Here is a 16169-nt window from a genome sequence, read left to right as displayed (position 1 = left end):
AAAAAACATTACCCGAGAGGCTTAGAGGTAACCTCAACGTAGGGAAAAAAATTAAAACTAAAACAAAAACAAAAAAAACATAAAAATCAACCAAGACGCTGCCTCTAGAGAAAAAAATACTTCCTTTCAAAAAAATTTATAGAATAGATTGGTTTAAAAACACTCCTATTCATAATCAAGAAAATAACATATCCTACTTAAAATAGAAAAACACATATATAGAAGTTAGAAATGTTGATTGGACTTTTTGTCATTCATTAAAAGACCCTACAATAGACAACACTGTCATTTATTTCAAAATTAATTAAAATAATAAATATTAAAAAAATTATGTTTGAAAGATGTAAAATCTCTTAATTAAAATTGAGTCATCGTGAGGTTGTCCAATTCCATGTAGAATTGGTGAAGTCGGCAAACCTAGTTGTATAAGGTTTACAATTATAAGGTTGTATATGTTTTGGTTAATGTTAATTTAGTTAATATAAAGGAGTCTGTAAATTCTAGGAGTCTAGGATATTTATATAAAATATACCGAGTGCAGCCTTGTAACAAGCATTAGTCAAGCATTATGTTTTATGTGTTTTTTAAATTTTATTCTAATCAAATTTTATGTTTATGTTCGTATTTTATGGTATTTTTGTGTGTTTTATAATTGATCGAGGTTTTAATTTTATGAACATTTCAAATTGGATGGGATTTACTATATTTTTCTCTTTCTCTTTCAGTTTCGTTGATTTCAAGGCATTGATTGATGTTGTTTTGATATCCATTATTAGATATATTTTCAAGATATTATATGATGAAGACGGTGTAGAAATCACTTTGGAAGACACTAAAAATAATGTAGAGCACCCAAAATTATTGGATGTCAATCCATCTTCAAATCGGAAGGTTTCCAATTCAAAATTCTTTATATATATCAATTGATTGGTTATTTAGGCCTTTAAAATATTTGTTTATATCATTTATATAGATATAATATTTATTTTAATATCAATTGCTATTTTTAAATAACTTTATTCTTCTTATATATAGTTTCATTAATTGATGCAAGACACACGTGCAAAATATATATTCTAAACTAATAATATTTAAATTTTGTGTCAAGTTATTATCATACAAATAAATTAACATATATAGTAGATACACGTTAAAATATTTGACTCTTATTTTAATGAAAGATCTGGCATCATGGATATCTTATTTTGAGTCATTTAAGAGATCAATTATGTATGGAATGAGGGTAGATACACGTTAAAATATTTGACTCTTATTTTAATTAAAGATCTGGCATCATCGATATCTTCTCAATTTTGAGTCATTTAAGAGATCAATTATGTATGTAATGAGGACAAACAAAACCGTCAAATAACTACGTAACAATTGATTCGACGTATATCTTTAGATGCTTCAATTATTCAATCGAAGGTATAAAATAATACTTAACTGGACCACATGATCCTTTTTCAAAATATAAAAAGGATTGTACTATATTCAAAATATTTTCCCCATCAAACAAATGACCAATCATGCTCAATTTTTTATCATTTACTTTGATTCTCTGCACCCCATTCTAGCTAGCTCTGATTATTAATAGTTGGATTATGTTGTTTTCTCTTTACTATAGTATTAAAAATTAACTATGACAAAAAGGATAGTAGTATTATTTATTTATTTATTCTTAAAAAAACAGTGCTTTGGTAATTAATTCAATGCAACGTAATTATTTATGCTGAAGTTTTCTGTTAAAGAGTTATAATAAAGGATTCTATCGTTTGATTATCGGTGGAGACGGTGGCGTATAGGCACATACGGAGGTTGAGCAATATATATATAAATTAGGAAATTTATTCGCGTTTCGCACGGTCCTTTAAATCTTCATTAAACTTTTAAAGTGTAAAAAACAGTAATTAATAATATTGAACAAACCTAACATAAAATTTTTAAAAATATATATATAAAAAAAAAAAAGAAGCTATTTGAGGAATATCTGTGTTCTTTACCTATCGGCATGGAAGTGATCCTAAAATTAGTATTGATTAAGAATTTAAATAAGTCAGTATTTTTAAAAAATGATTTTTTTTTGACAGTGTTCTTGATGCTGCGCAAAATTCAATGTATCATGTGAATTTTATCAACTAAAATGTTTCACATAAACAAATTTCCAAAAAGAAATTACTCCCTTAGTTGCATTTTAACTATCGTTTTAGTTCAAAAAAAGTATCACAAAATAATTATCACCTTTAAAATTCAAGACTAATGTCGACAATTATATCATTAACTTAAAAGAAATATGCATAATATTTATATTAAATAAGGATAACTTAGAAAATTATACCTTGTATTTATTAATTTTCTTGATGTGCTTGGAAAAAAAGTAAAACGATAGTTAAAATGGGACGGAAGGAGTAACTAATAAACATATATGCACCCTCATCAACTTATAAACACACTTTAAGTTCTGCATCAATCACCTTACAATTTTTTTGAAGGTAAACATTCCAAGCAATCCAAAATCACTATGTATTGAAGCTGTTTGCTATACATATGTCTCAACTTGCCATACTATTTTTAAAGACCTATCGAACTTTTTTTTTTGTGAACTTCCACTCTAGATGGCATACATTATTTTAGAAATATAGATACAAAATAGAGGAGTTAGTATCCTCGCACCTAGCTTGTATGGACAGATCCATACAGACATATTGGTAGGATTTCAGTTAAAGCTCATAAAATATTCAGAGTCTATTGAAAGATAAAATCTTCTTCAATACAAAGAGAAAATCCTGTCACGTGACATCATCAAAAGGATATTCTATACAAGTTCCTTAGTTACCTTTCACAAAAAAAAAGAAGAGAAAACTCTATACAAGTTCCTATTCACATATAAGAAGTTTTTTATGAGTTTAGTTCTAAAGATTGTAACTGCATTTTGTCAACATTTAGTTCCCCTTTAACCTTAATTGGAAGCAACTGAAAGTTGGATAACAATGTAAGTTCTAAGCAGTTCAAGTCCCAATTAGCAAGATAATCTGCAACTCTATTCCTTTCCCTGTAGCATTGAGGTAGTATCCAATTGTCCATTACTTCTAGCATAGATTTGATCATTAAGATGGTGTCTACAATGCTCCAAGAAAACTCACTGTTATTCACAATGCAGTCGACTAAAAGATTTGAATCACTTTCCATAAATCAGATTCCTATATCCATTTTGAACACAATGAAAAGTTCTCAAACCTAAATAAATACAATCAGTTAGTTATAAATTACATAATTTACAAAATAATATCAGTAGAAAACATATAAAAGATCAAGGTAGCTTACCTGCTAAACTTTTTCAGAGAAACTGCTTAGTATATTCTTGAGAAACTTTCTCTGCAAATTTGGATAAAATAGAATACGGAACTTCTTTTCTTCCCAAGGCTCATCAAGAGAAATCCCATTCCTTTTTATATCATCCCTTAATAGCATTTTAGTTATGTTGTTTAATTCATTTAACAGATGTTTTATGTCCATAAGACACCAAAGTTCACGGAAACAACTAAATTCCAAGTTAATCCTAATTGGTAGCAGAAACATTTAATACAGTGCAGTCCTACACAATTACTTTAGAAAGTTTCATAAAGTAGAAACAGGTTAAGCAATTTAATTAAATTGAAATAAACAAAAAACGTTAAGAAAAAGCAATTAGTATGTTATCATGAAGCCTTGAATCATACGAAAATGAAAATTTCGACCGCTAAACTTTGGAATGTGTTGCAGCTTCCAGACCAGTGCTAAAGGGATAAAGAGTATCATCTAGATCAACAAATTTAAATTGCTTCATCACAAAACTTGCCCCAAAAAAAGAGATTGAATGAATGAAGAAATGGTATTTTGGCAACGAATTCTTTCAGAAAAGATAACTAATCAAAAAGAAGACAGTGATAAAAAATAATCTAAATCAACCTAAAACAACTTCAAAATTCAATCTAAGTCTCAATCTACACTTCTTCTTGTGTTGACATATGATTATTCCAAGCAAAAGAAAGGGGTTAGCATCTTATATGCCCCCACTTCATAGGATAAAACAAAGCCACAATTCTATAGCACATTTTTTATGTTAACACAAAAGAAAGTATATTTTTGACCTGACGCTTGCTCCCATCAGAAAATCTCGAATGGACAAAAGTAGGTCTAGAAAATGGTAAAAAGGCAAGCTTCTTCAAGTGAAGAAAGCATATTAAAGTAAAACTTATGCACTTAATTAATAACTAAAGGTACAAATCATAAAGTAATCAACTTTAAATACATATTCTTGATAATAAAAACTACACAAGCATCATAAAATGAAGAATGAACCAAAGGAGAAATAGAAAACTGAAACCTTTTTCTTTAAGAAGAACCTAACATAACCAGGCAGTAAAACAATAACCAAGTTATGTCATGTTATAATATGAACATAAATAATTGTTCAAATGCTTAAAATATATGGTCGCAACAGAAAGCAAAAGAGCAAACCTTTCTTTCTTTCTTTTCTTTTGCAACTCTTCAAGAGTCAATATTTTTTCCTTCAACTTGTTTCTCTCCCTAAAATAGTCAAAGCATTAAATCTTACATTAGTTAAAAAAATTAGCAGAAGGTAAATTACAAACTGAACTCTTCAAAACCCAAAAGTTCATATATAAAAGGTTTCAAAATGCAACATTAGAGTCATGTCTTGTTATTAACTGTGAAAATAAGATAGCAAATTACATCCAATGGTTGAGTTACATGTCTATGCATTGTTTAACCATTTTGATGAGTTGACAAATTTATCAATAATGTCGCCGAAGACACTGTATAGAGCAGTTTTCTAGGCACAAACGTAGAATTGCTGGTAATAACTTGCAAGTGATCTCCATCAATAACGTTCCATCTTTTTCTATTAAAGTGAAGTGACTAACTTGCAGAGGCTATTTATTCAAAATATAGGCAACATTAAAGTTCTTTATACAATTTTAGAGTTAAAAAGAAATATCAAAATATGTATGTCATTATCTGTGTGTTATCCTTCTCAAACATATTTTTCCAATTAAAGCAACAAAAGAGGAAAAAATATAATCAGCCAGTGTAGTAAGATCGTATAATAAAAGCTTTTAAGAGATACATATATCACTGAACCTACAAAAATTTTGAAATCAATAAGTCAAGCTTACCCTTAGATGAATGCGACTTAGGTATATGTTTTGGAAATAAGCTTTTGGGTTAAACGCAACAGGTTTTTTCTGGCACTTAACTATTTTTCAGCCTAAATAAAAAGATTAATAAATACATGGCTAAGAGGGGGTCAGTAAGGAGTTCATCAACATATATATTCAAGAGAAACAGACCACATTTATGAGGAGTATAAAATAATATATAAAATTTGTAAAGGTAAATGAAAAAATGACAGTAGATTATTTTGTACTTGTATAAAATGGGATTCATATTTAATGAATCTTTCATTTTGCAAAAGTTCAATGACAGAAAAAAATTGCAATGGATTGAAAAAACTCGATGCACAAATTTATGCCAAGGATAGAAGAGATTACTAACATGATATAACAGATATCGAATATAACAGAGGTGGTTGAGATTATCAAATATTGAAGACGAGAGATGAAGACATTATCCTCACAATTAGGGTTGTACAGGACAAATCGATAAACCACACCAAATCGACAAACCGAACCAAACCGAAAAAAACCCCGACTAGTGGTTTGGTTTGACTTGATTTGGTGTTTGGAAAAAAAACCCGACCATTATAGGGTTCGTTTGGTTTTAACTAAAAAAAGTCAAACCTGTTATAACCCGTATTTTTTCACATTAGGACATTTTGGGGATAATAGTAACAAGTGAAGGGAAAGGCTATGTTTGATCTTGTTGGATACAAAATTCTTATGACTAAATTGGGATGTGGTAATATTGGAAAAGTTGAAGGGTAAAATTGGAATTTCAAAGTGGAAATACTAGAAAAGGTTAAGGGTAAAATTAGAATTTTTCATGTGGAAATACTATAAAAGGTTAAGGATAAAATTGGAATTTCAACTTGGAAATATTAGAAAAGGTGAGGGGCAAAATTGTAATTTCACATGGATATCATCCAATTCCTAGAAGATTCAAGAGAATTGAAAGAAGATAGAAGAGGAAAAACTCTAAAGAAGACAACGAGAGTATTTCGGCCAAGAAGAACAAACTTACCCCCTTGAAATTTCATCCCCAAAAATTATTTTCTCCTAGTATTCCCACTAATTCAAGGGTCCTTTATAACATGGTGGAGTTATTTTGGAAGATTGGAGGCTTGTTTCATTGATTTGGGAGTGAAGAAGTTAGAAGGAAAAAGGTAAGAATTAATTCCTTTTTGTTATGTTATGAAGGTTGTTTATGTTGTAGTATGTAGAGATGTGTAGAATTTATGGAAATATATATGGAAGTTTGCATGGTGGGTTTTACATATGTATAAATCCATGTATATGAAGATTGTGGAGGCAAGATGAATTAAATTTTTGTGTAGTATTTTAGTAGTAGTTATGGAGTAGTAGTTATGGTAAAAAATTTATGTGGGAATTGGAAGTTGAATGAATTTATTTGAAGTTGGAAATATGGGTTAGGTGATGAAATGGAAAAAAATTAAGTTTGTATAGTTTGTTAATTGTTGTTGTGATTCTTGGAATATAAATGAAGCTTGAATGATTTAAGTTGGTATTGAAATGAATTGTAGGAAATTATGTCCTTATAGTATGATTTCATAATATTATGGAAATAAAGTTGCTAAAGTGTGGATTGTTGTTGTTGATTATGAAGTTGAAAGAAGAAAATGAATTATAATAGCTTTGTTGCATTTATGGAGCTTTTGGGTGAAATAGGGAATTTATGAATATTGGGTAGCTTGCTTGGAAAATTCTTCACCTATGTTTGAATGAGTTTAAAGTAATTTATGAACATGAAATATTCATATTTATTTGAAAGTGCAAAATTAGATTGGAAATTATTGCACTATTTGAAAAAGAAAATAGTTTATGTGGTGATGCGTTTTAAATTGGTTATTGATGGTATTGGTGTTGTTGTTGGCATGGTTGTTGATATTGTGGCCGAGTTGAAATCTCGGGGTTGTTGTATATATAAGGGAGATGCTGCCGAAATTTTTGTAGACAAGTATTGGTTAGAATGAAATTCTTAAAGTTTTATGAATAGTAATTGATAAATGTGACCAATTGTAGATTTTGGAGGAAACAAGAATTGAATTTGGACAACCGTAAAAGGCCAATAAGGTATGTAAAGCTTTACCTTTTCTTCTCTTGGCATGTCTTAGGTGTAATAGGTTTGGATACGAGCCTCGGAGATGACTATACCCTTCGGAATCGACACCTAAAATTGACCATTTTCTATTCAGTAGAATTGAATTAAGTATTTATGAATATTTTTAAAAAATTATCTAAACTTCTAGAATTTGCACAAATAGGACCCGACTACCTTGAAACTCTTATAAATAACGTTATGAAATTTAACGTGCATAATTTAGGTACGCCACCTCATATGATCGAGGTGGGCCCCACTATTCCGAATTTTTCTTTGTTATTTCGTTTGGCTTATGTTAGGTAAAATTTATAATAAACTCTTTGCTACTCTTCCGAATATTATATGACTAATTATTTCGTTAAGTCCCATAATATATTTTGGAATATGGAGACAATTTTAGAAAACTATTTTGACATAGACTATCGTGACATTGGAAAGACTTGCGCTACTATTATTATTCAAGTACTTTTATATATGATTTGTTATCGAAACTATGATATCGAGTCTGTATAAATATTTTATATTTTAAATTGCATTTAGTTTCTCACTACTCTACTCGTGCATACTATAACTACTCTTTCACTGAGCCTGGGCCAGGATATGTTATCAAGCGTACTTTTCTGCATTGTTCGCCGTGCCCCGACGTGAGGGGGCAGGTACACTATGTACATGGGTTTGTGGAGTTATGTTATGCCATGTACACATTTGTTGATGTCTGATGACATGATATGATATGATATGGTCATCTGATATGATATAATCTGTTACGAAGATATTTTCTACTCTAGAGTTATGTTGTGCTGTGGCGTCAGTGACGGAGTGGTGACCACGTTTTGTTCACCGAGTCCTATAAAATGGGATCGGATATGGCATATGACTTTGCATGTGTGATTTAGGATTATGATAAGTATTTTGATATTCTGGACATTTAGTTCGTTTTCTGCACATACTATTCAGATTACGGTTTTATTTATTACAGTTCATGTTTTACATATTCGGTACATTTTTCGTACTGACCCTTTCTTCGGGGGCTGTGTTACATGCCCGCAGGTACAGACATTCGTTTTGCTGACCCGCCTGCTTAGGACATCTGTCGTGTCGTTGACAGTGCTCCCTTGTCCGGAGCTTATCTTTTGGTACTGACTTTTTCTCTGTATATTTGTATACGTTGGTCAGGGGTACGACGGGGCCCTGTCCCGTCATATGACTATGCTATCATCTGTAGAGGTCTGTAGACAGAGTTATGCTGTGGATTTTGTATATATATTTTAGGTTTTGTGTGTTTTGTGACGGCCTATCAGCCCTCGTGCCTATATCTATTTTTGTGATCTATTTAGCAATCTCTTCTAATTACTACCTATATTTACTGGGTTAATATGCTAATTTGGGATAAGGGTATGTTTGGGTGCCCAACTCGGGCATGAGTCACGGTCTACGGGGTTGGATCGTGATAAAACCAAATTCAAACCGACTCGATTATAGATATACTACTTTTAAATTATGTTATGCATAAAAATATTTATTAAAATATAATTTATAAATAATTTTTCAAAAATATTCATAATTTTTGTTTTCTTTCTTACATTTAGATTTGGATTTGAGAAGCCCATCTAAATAATATACAAAAAAGTTCATCTTATAAAGTTATATTATAAAGTTAAAACTTCAAACAATGTTCTGCCTCCATCTTATATGTTGATATTTTGTACTAGAACTTTTTTTATGAAGCACTGCTCTGTGCTTTTTATTAGATACTATGAAAAACCCGAGAAATCCGAAAAAACCCAAAAAACCCGAAAAAAATTGATATCGAAAAACCCGACTTTTATTGGTTTGGTTTGATTTAGATATTTAATAACCCGACACAAATAATTTGATTTAATTTGTAAAAAATCCGAACCAACCCCATCCATGTACACCCCTATTCACAATATTAATAATTCACCATTAGTAGTCATGCATGACGTTTAATAATTTAAAATTTTATTTTATCATTCCATAGTATGAATTACAAAAAAGCTCGTTTTCTGCTGCCAAACAATTAGTGACCATGCTAAGCTCAACTTTTTGTCATTTTCTTAATTGTACCCATATTTAAGCTCCAATTATTAGTTTTATCTAAAGTTATTTTATTCCTTCGAAAATTTGGCGCAACTCACAGAGAATTATAGTTAAATACTCAATCAAATATTCAGCTATGGATTACTCCCACATCAGATAATTCTCCGGTTATACAATGGCTTCTGACGACAATGTGGTAGTCAAAGAAGTCGAAGACTACTTCCGGTTATACAAAAGCGGCCGCGTTGAGCGTTTCTATGACGTACACGGCTCCTTCTACATTCCGCCGTTGCCAGAAAACCCAACTTCCGGCGCTTTATCCAAAGACATCACTATCTTACCCCACGTCTCCGCCAGACTCTATCTCCCGGAAAATACCACCACCGGCCAAAAACTCCCCGTCTTAGTTTATTACCACGGCGGCGGGCTTTGCATTGAATCCGCCTTTTTTACTTGGACTCACCGTTACGTCAACTCTTTAGCTTCCGAATTAAATGGCGTTGCTGTTTCAGTAGATTACCGCTTAGCCCCAGAAGTTGATGTGCCAACGATTTACGAAGATTGTTGGACTGCATTTCAATGGGTCATTTCACACGCAGATGAAAATTCCTCTAGTACTAATAATAAAAACTCGTGGTTATCAAATTATGGTGATTTTAGTAAAATGTTTTTAGTTGGGGACAGCGCCGGTGGCAATATAGTGTACCACATGACTATGAGGGCCGGCAAAGAAATCTTGAATAATAATACGGTGAAAATTACCGGATCGATTTTTGCGTACCCATATTTCTTAATTCGAGATATAGATATTGATGAACAAGGTTTGGCTTATAAGATTTGGGTCAATATTTGTCCGCCATTAGAGTCCGGGTTATTATCCCCAATTGATAGTCCATTGATTAACCCGCTTTGTGAAAAAGCTCCTTCTTTATACGGGTTAGGTTGTTCAAGGATTTTGGTGTGTATGGGAAAAAAAGATGATGTAATTCCTTTAGGAATTGGGGTTCGATTTGTTGAAGGTGTGAAGAAGAGCGGATGGGATGGAAAATTGAAGTATCTTGAGGTTGACGATGGACATTCCTTTCAGATTTATAAACCTGAATCTGAAGAAGCTAAGCATATGATGAAATGTTATGCTGCTTTCATCCATCGCTAGTAAATGTGCTCGCAAAAAGTATTTTGCGTTCATACAAATTCGAAAAAAGATAGCACCTTCCTGTAGGACAAACAAAATTTGCTACACCCGTGTGTTGGATTTGGAATTTTTTTTTTGTTTGCTTCAATTATCTTTTTTATCTTGATATTAAATTGTTGTCACTGATCGATCTTTAATGCAAAATAAAACTTCAAATTTCAATAAGTATCCAAGTAGATTTTTTTTCTAGTTATTATAAACTACAAAACTTGACATATCGAGAAAGAAACAATAAAATTTTACTTAGGGTCTGTTTGAAATTACAATTGCACTGTTTGGTTGCTAATTATAAGGTTATATTAAATTTTAAAAATAAAAGTTAATTATTTAAACTTAAAATTTATATTAGACAAATAAAGGCTTTTATAAATGATATTAAATTAAATATTTAAGATATATATTGTCTTTTGAAAATATAATAATTAATAAAAATATGTTCTTACAAATATTATTAAAAATAATTGATTTATATTTTTTAAAATTAGTAAATTTTAATTAATTAATCATAAAAACTAAAAATACAAGATTTCTTTTAACATCATGAAATGCATGTTTGGCAAAAATATTAATATTATAAATATAATGTCATAAAGTTATTAAAACATTTGACAAAAAGATGACGAAAATATAACTAAAAAATAATTGGCTTGCCAAGTGAAATATTATGTCAATACTACTAAAATAAATGAAACTGAAAATATGACATAACTTCTAAATTCAAAATTAAATTTTAAACACAATACTACTCTTATGTAAAATTTCTACATAATGTACATAAATATGATTTACAAAAAAAAACATAAATCTTCAACTTTATTCAACAATGACTTCTACTTTAATTTAAAAATTCGAATACTAACAAAATTATGCTAATGAAAATAATAAACATAAAATAAAAAAAAAGTAATACAAAAAATTGCATGGAAACATATGAAGTAAAGGTTGAGAAAGAGAATGAAATGAAATTTAAATTAAAAAAATATATTTTTAGAAAATATTAGAATAATAAAAATAATAAGAATTTAAAAAATATTAATAAAAAATTATTAGAAAGTAGAAGCAGTCGGGACCGGGTTTCTTATCAGATATCAGTACAGAAACTTAAGAACAGAAAGATAAAATCAGACTCAAGATTTGGAGAGGTTGGCCTTCTTTCTGGAGACTGCTTAGGGGATATTTCCCTTTTCCTTTTAGTTTTGTTTTCTTCCTTCACCTTCTCTGCTTTTATTTTTCTCTACCTACTTGTTGGCTTTCTTACAAAGTTTTTCCTTGTCATGTGCTTTGTGACCCTTTTACCTCTAGGATCAATCTTCTTAGAACTCCTTTCAACCTTTTCCTCACCCTTTTCGGACTCAGTTTCATCATCATTATCTCCTTTTGATACTTCATCAATTTCATCTTCTTCAGATATAATAGACTCATCAACTTGTTTCAACTTTCGTCTTCTTCTCTCTGTAGTTTTATTTTTGCTTACTTTCATAGCATCACTCATCAATTTTTACAAAGAATTTCTTGTAGTGGGGTGGGATTTTGACATAGAGTCTGCGGAATCCACTACTTTCTTCTTACCTTTGTCTGAAACTAGCTCCATTCACCTTTTCAGTCTCCAAGACAAGGGCATATTGAACTTATCATCTTCATCCTTAGGAGTACTTAAAAATGATGGAGCATTTTTTAGAGTTTCGTTCAATCTAGGAGATAGTTCCTCATAAAGAAAAGGATTAGCATTACCTGGTTCTACTTTCGAAAAAGAAGTCACAATTTTGTTCTTCATGATTGCGAGACTTTTGCAGCTAAGTTTTCAACTACCAACTCTTCACTCATTGTAAGAATAATTGACTTTGTCTTTTTATTTCTAGAAGATCTCCTTCGAAATGTTGCTCTGTAATCTCATCTGAAGACATACCCTATAAAGACAATGACAACTCAGTTTCAAAGGAGGGTTTGAGCTGAATAGACTCATCTGGTGACAGATTTTGGGGTTCATTAAATTCTAGAGTAAAGGAAATGATAGAAAATTCTTGTTTATTGACTTGAATGGAGGAATCAAGAACAGGTCTCTCTGACACTTCACCCACAAGAGGGTTGAAGGGAGAGCATGAGATGATGAAATATCAAAATTTTCAGAAAATACAGTAGGATTAATATCTTGAAGGACTTTGAGCATATATTCTTAGTGGTTGAATTTGGATTAGACATCTTAGAGTTAGAGGACTAAGAAAGAGGAATGAATTTTGTGAGAGAAGGATGAATTTTTAGGACAAGTTAGGGTTTGATTTGAAGAGAGAAAAAAAATATAAAAGGAAAGAAAAAAGGTGTATCAAGTCCTTTCGAAAGAGTCACAACATTTGAGTTTTAACTGGTGGGACAATGGTCAGAAGACAGAGAACTGACATGTGGCAATCACATGGTTCACACAATCAGTTAATAAGCAATGTAAGGGATACAAACCTAGGACAAGGTCCCTCTCCAGAGTTTTAAGAATGAATGTTCCTATCTTTCAGTTTTCCTTTTATTCAAGCTTACTTCATACGAGTATATACCTGCACATGTACTAAATTGACTTTTCATAAATAATGCAATTCAAAGATTAGAGATACCTGCATCATGATCATAGTCAAGTAGAGTTGTAAGCAAATGAAACACATTTACTTCCCATAGACATGTAGTTATTCACATTTTTCGACACAAAGCAAGTATTGGCTTACACTTCCCTGCAACACAAGTTACTTGTTAGACTTGGGAACTCATATTAATCATTGTCCTCAATAATCAGCTAATGGCACAATCAATTTTTTTTTTGTCCAATATGGCCAGATATCCTTTATCATATTACTCTTAAGTACAGAGTTAGGACCATGTTCATTGCTCTATTTCACCTTTTGGCTAAGGTAGTTTGAGAAATTTTCTTGATATCTCTTCCAAGCAGAATACTCATTCTTTAGATGTTCATTCCTACCACAATGGAAATACAGGAGATTATTAGATACAAAGACATACTTGTTGTGAGGTTTGTAAGGAGGAATGATGTTCAGGCATCCTAATCCTCTTCCACCATTGTGCTCCTGATTTGTCATATTTTCAAGCATGTTTATTGAGGAAGTCCATTTCAGAGATTTTCTCAGCTCTTTTTTTGCTTGGATAAAGTCTCTTTCAAGTTGAGCATTTCTTTCAAGAGCCATGGCTAACTTCTCATTTGCTTCATTCAACATATATTCAAGTTTCAACTACAAATTATCAGCTTCACCTTTTTCTTTAAAGCCTTTCTTGTTGAATTTTTGAAGCTCATGATTAAGTTTTGTATTGTCAACCATTAACATCATAATCTGCTCCTCCAGATCAGATAGATTCAGTTCGGCGTTATTTAACTTCTCTTCAAGCTTAGTATCTTTATTTTTAACATCATTGTTACAGTTTTGACTGCTCTTGTTCAGCTTTTTGAATTCAATGTCAAGCTCTACATTATCAAGCACTAAGACCAATATCTGTTCTTTCAGATCAAACTTTTTTATCCAACACCTTTAACTTTTCTTCAACCTCATCTTGTACACTCCTAACTTCATTCTTGCAATTTTTACTGCTTTTGTTCAAATTTTTGAGCTTTAGATCAAGCTCAACATTGTTGCTTATCAAGACCATAATTTTCTTTTCTAGATCAGTGATTTGAGACACTAGAGCAAGCTTTTCATCTTGAAAAATATCAATAGTGTTATTCATCATATCCTTCTCATTTATCAACTTAGTGATTGAGTCAATCAATACTGCTGCTAAGCTTTCCAATTTCTTAGCGAGTAAGTGTGCAAGTTTTGTCCAAAATCAGCAAGAGTTACTTCTGTTTCATCATCAGCATCAACTGACTCGTCACTTGACTGAGCCATGAATGCAAAAAGTGAGTCAAAAACTTCTTCATCATCTTTTACGATGACCATGGAGGCATCTTCTAGATGAGTATACTTCTCAAAGTCACTTAAGGATTTTCCCTATACAACAAGAGCTCTTTTGATGACATAATCATCTTCAGCCTTTCTTTCCTTCTTAACAGGAATCAGGTCCCTTCTTTTATCTAAACCATTCTTGTCATCTTCTTTATATTTTATCTTATGTGTTGGATAATCTCTGATGAAGTGCCCTAATTTGCCATATTTGTGACACAGATCTGTGGCATTTGCAAGTCAATTGGAGTTATCCTTCTTAACAAAACCTCCATGCTTTCTTACAATCTTATTAAATATCTTTGTCAAATAAGTTATATCTTCATCATCAGCTGAAGGTTCACTTTAAGCAACTTTAAGAGCAAGTGTTTTCTCTATTTTTGTCTTCTTCTTCAGACCAACTTGAGCTCAATTCAATTCATATGTCTGAAGACTCTCAATCAAGGTATCTATCGTGAGAACATTCAAGTCATTTTCTTTAGTTATTGCATCCACTTTACTAGCCCAAGACTTGGAAAGGATCCTTAGAATTTTCCTGACACCCATACTTCGAAGCTCGTTGGTAATGGAGGAAAACCTGGTATGCATGTCATAGATAGACTTTCCTTCTTTCATAGTAAAATTCTCATATTGAGTGGTCAGAACATCCACTTTTGATTCTTTAATTTGCTCTGTTCCTTTATGAGCAGTTTACAGACAGTCCCAAATTTCCTTTGGGCCCTTATGTGATATATGTGTTTACTTCTGTTAGTAGGTTGTCATTTAGTTGTCTCCCATTCATAGTGTGTTGTCGTCTTTAGGTCTTGGGCTGGCGCCATCAGGTACGTCCTTTGTTTCCTTGATTGTTTCCTCTTTTTCCCTTGTATCAGATGTTCTTATTGCAGGATCCCCTATTATTTTTGTTAGTTACTTACGATATATACTCTATGCTTACATGTTTTTTGTTCTTTCTTTATCTTTGGAGCTCAGTCGGCCGATGTTTACTGAGTCCCACTTGTTGGTACTCATACTACACTTCTGCACCCTGCAGATCATAGTAAGGATTTTCGCTACTAATTTGGATATCGTGCGAAGAAGCTCTTGAATTTTGAAGACTTAGGTGAGCTCTTAGCGTTCAAAGTTGTCTATCTCCCTCCGTTTTGGCATGGACTAGTCATTATTTTGTATTCAGAGACAATCTATTTTACTATTATTATCATTATATATGTATAAGCCTTGTGTGCTTTATTTAGTTTAGTAGCTCGATTACCAACTGATACCATGTCTTGGAGGTCATCATCTTGTATTGTTATTCTTCTTCTTTTCTTCTTCTTCTTCTTCTTCTTATTATTATTATTATTATTATTCAGTTCTTTTCTTCTGCTTGTGATGGTCCGTGGCCTATAGTTTTGGACTATCGGGTTTAGACTTACCATTGGTAGGTTGATAGTAGATGCCATCATAATCTGAGAAATTAGGTCGTGACAGGGTCCCTTATTAGAAATCAGTATAGAAACTTAAAAAGTAGAAAGATAAAATTTGACTTAAGATTTTATGTGAAAACTCCTTGCTCAAGGGAGAAAAACCATGACCTATCCCTCAGGATTTCAACTCAAAACTTCACTAAAATAATTGAGCCAAAGATTCATATTACAAGCTCTTGCAATCTAGAAATTGCACTCACAATCCCCCTTCTCTTCAAG

General features: G+C 31.6%; 1 protein-coding gene and 1 long non-coding RNA gene across 2 annotated transcripts; both read left to right on the top strand.

Moving 5' to 3' along the window:
• The first annotated feature begins 6161 nt into the window (after positions 1–6161).
• LOC129881801 (uncharacterized) lies at positions 6162–8588 on the top strand. The gene is made up of 3 exons (XR_008765698.1): positions 6162–6343; positions 7221–7271; positions 8350–8588. It is a non-coding gene; the product is annotated as an uncharacterized LOC129881801 (long non-coding RNA).
• Positions 8589–9411: 823 nt separating this feature from the next.
• Positions 9412–10686, top strand: LOC129881800 (tabersonine synthase-like). Its single transcript, XM_055955909.1, has one exon. It carries the CDS (start codon positions 9536–9538, stop codon positions 10514–10516), a length of 981 nt encoding a protein of 326 aa, XP_055811884.1. The 5' UTR covers positions 9412–9535; the 3' UTR covers positions 10517–10686.
• Positions 10687–16169: the final 5483 nt, after the last annotated feature.

This window comes from Solanum dulcamara, chromosome 3, assembly GCF_947179165.1.
Source record: "Solanum dulcamara chromosome 3, daSolDulc1.2, whole genome shotgun sequence".
In the NCBI taxonomy this organism is placed as follows: domain Eukaryota; kingdom Viridiplantae; phylum Streptophyta; class Magnoliopsida; order Solanales; family Solanaceae; genus Solanum; species Solanum dulcamara.
The sequence above is the reverse complement of the archived record's forward strand: the minus strand, read 5'-3'. Positions and strand labels throughout refer to the sequence as shown.

What these genes read in the sequence shown, in the direction of transcription:
- LOC129881800 (XM_055955909.1), top strand. Translation starts at nt 9,536, where the DNA reads ATGGCTTCTGACGACAATGTGGTAGTCAAAGAAGTCGAAGACTACTTC.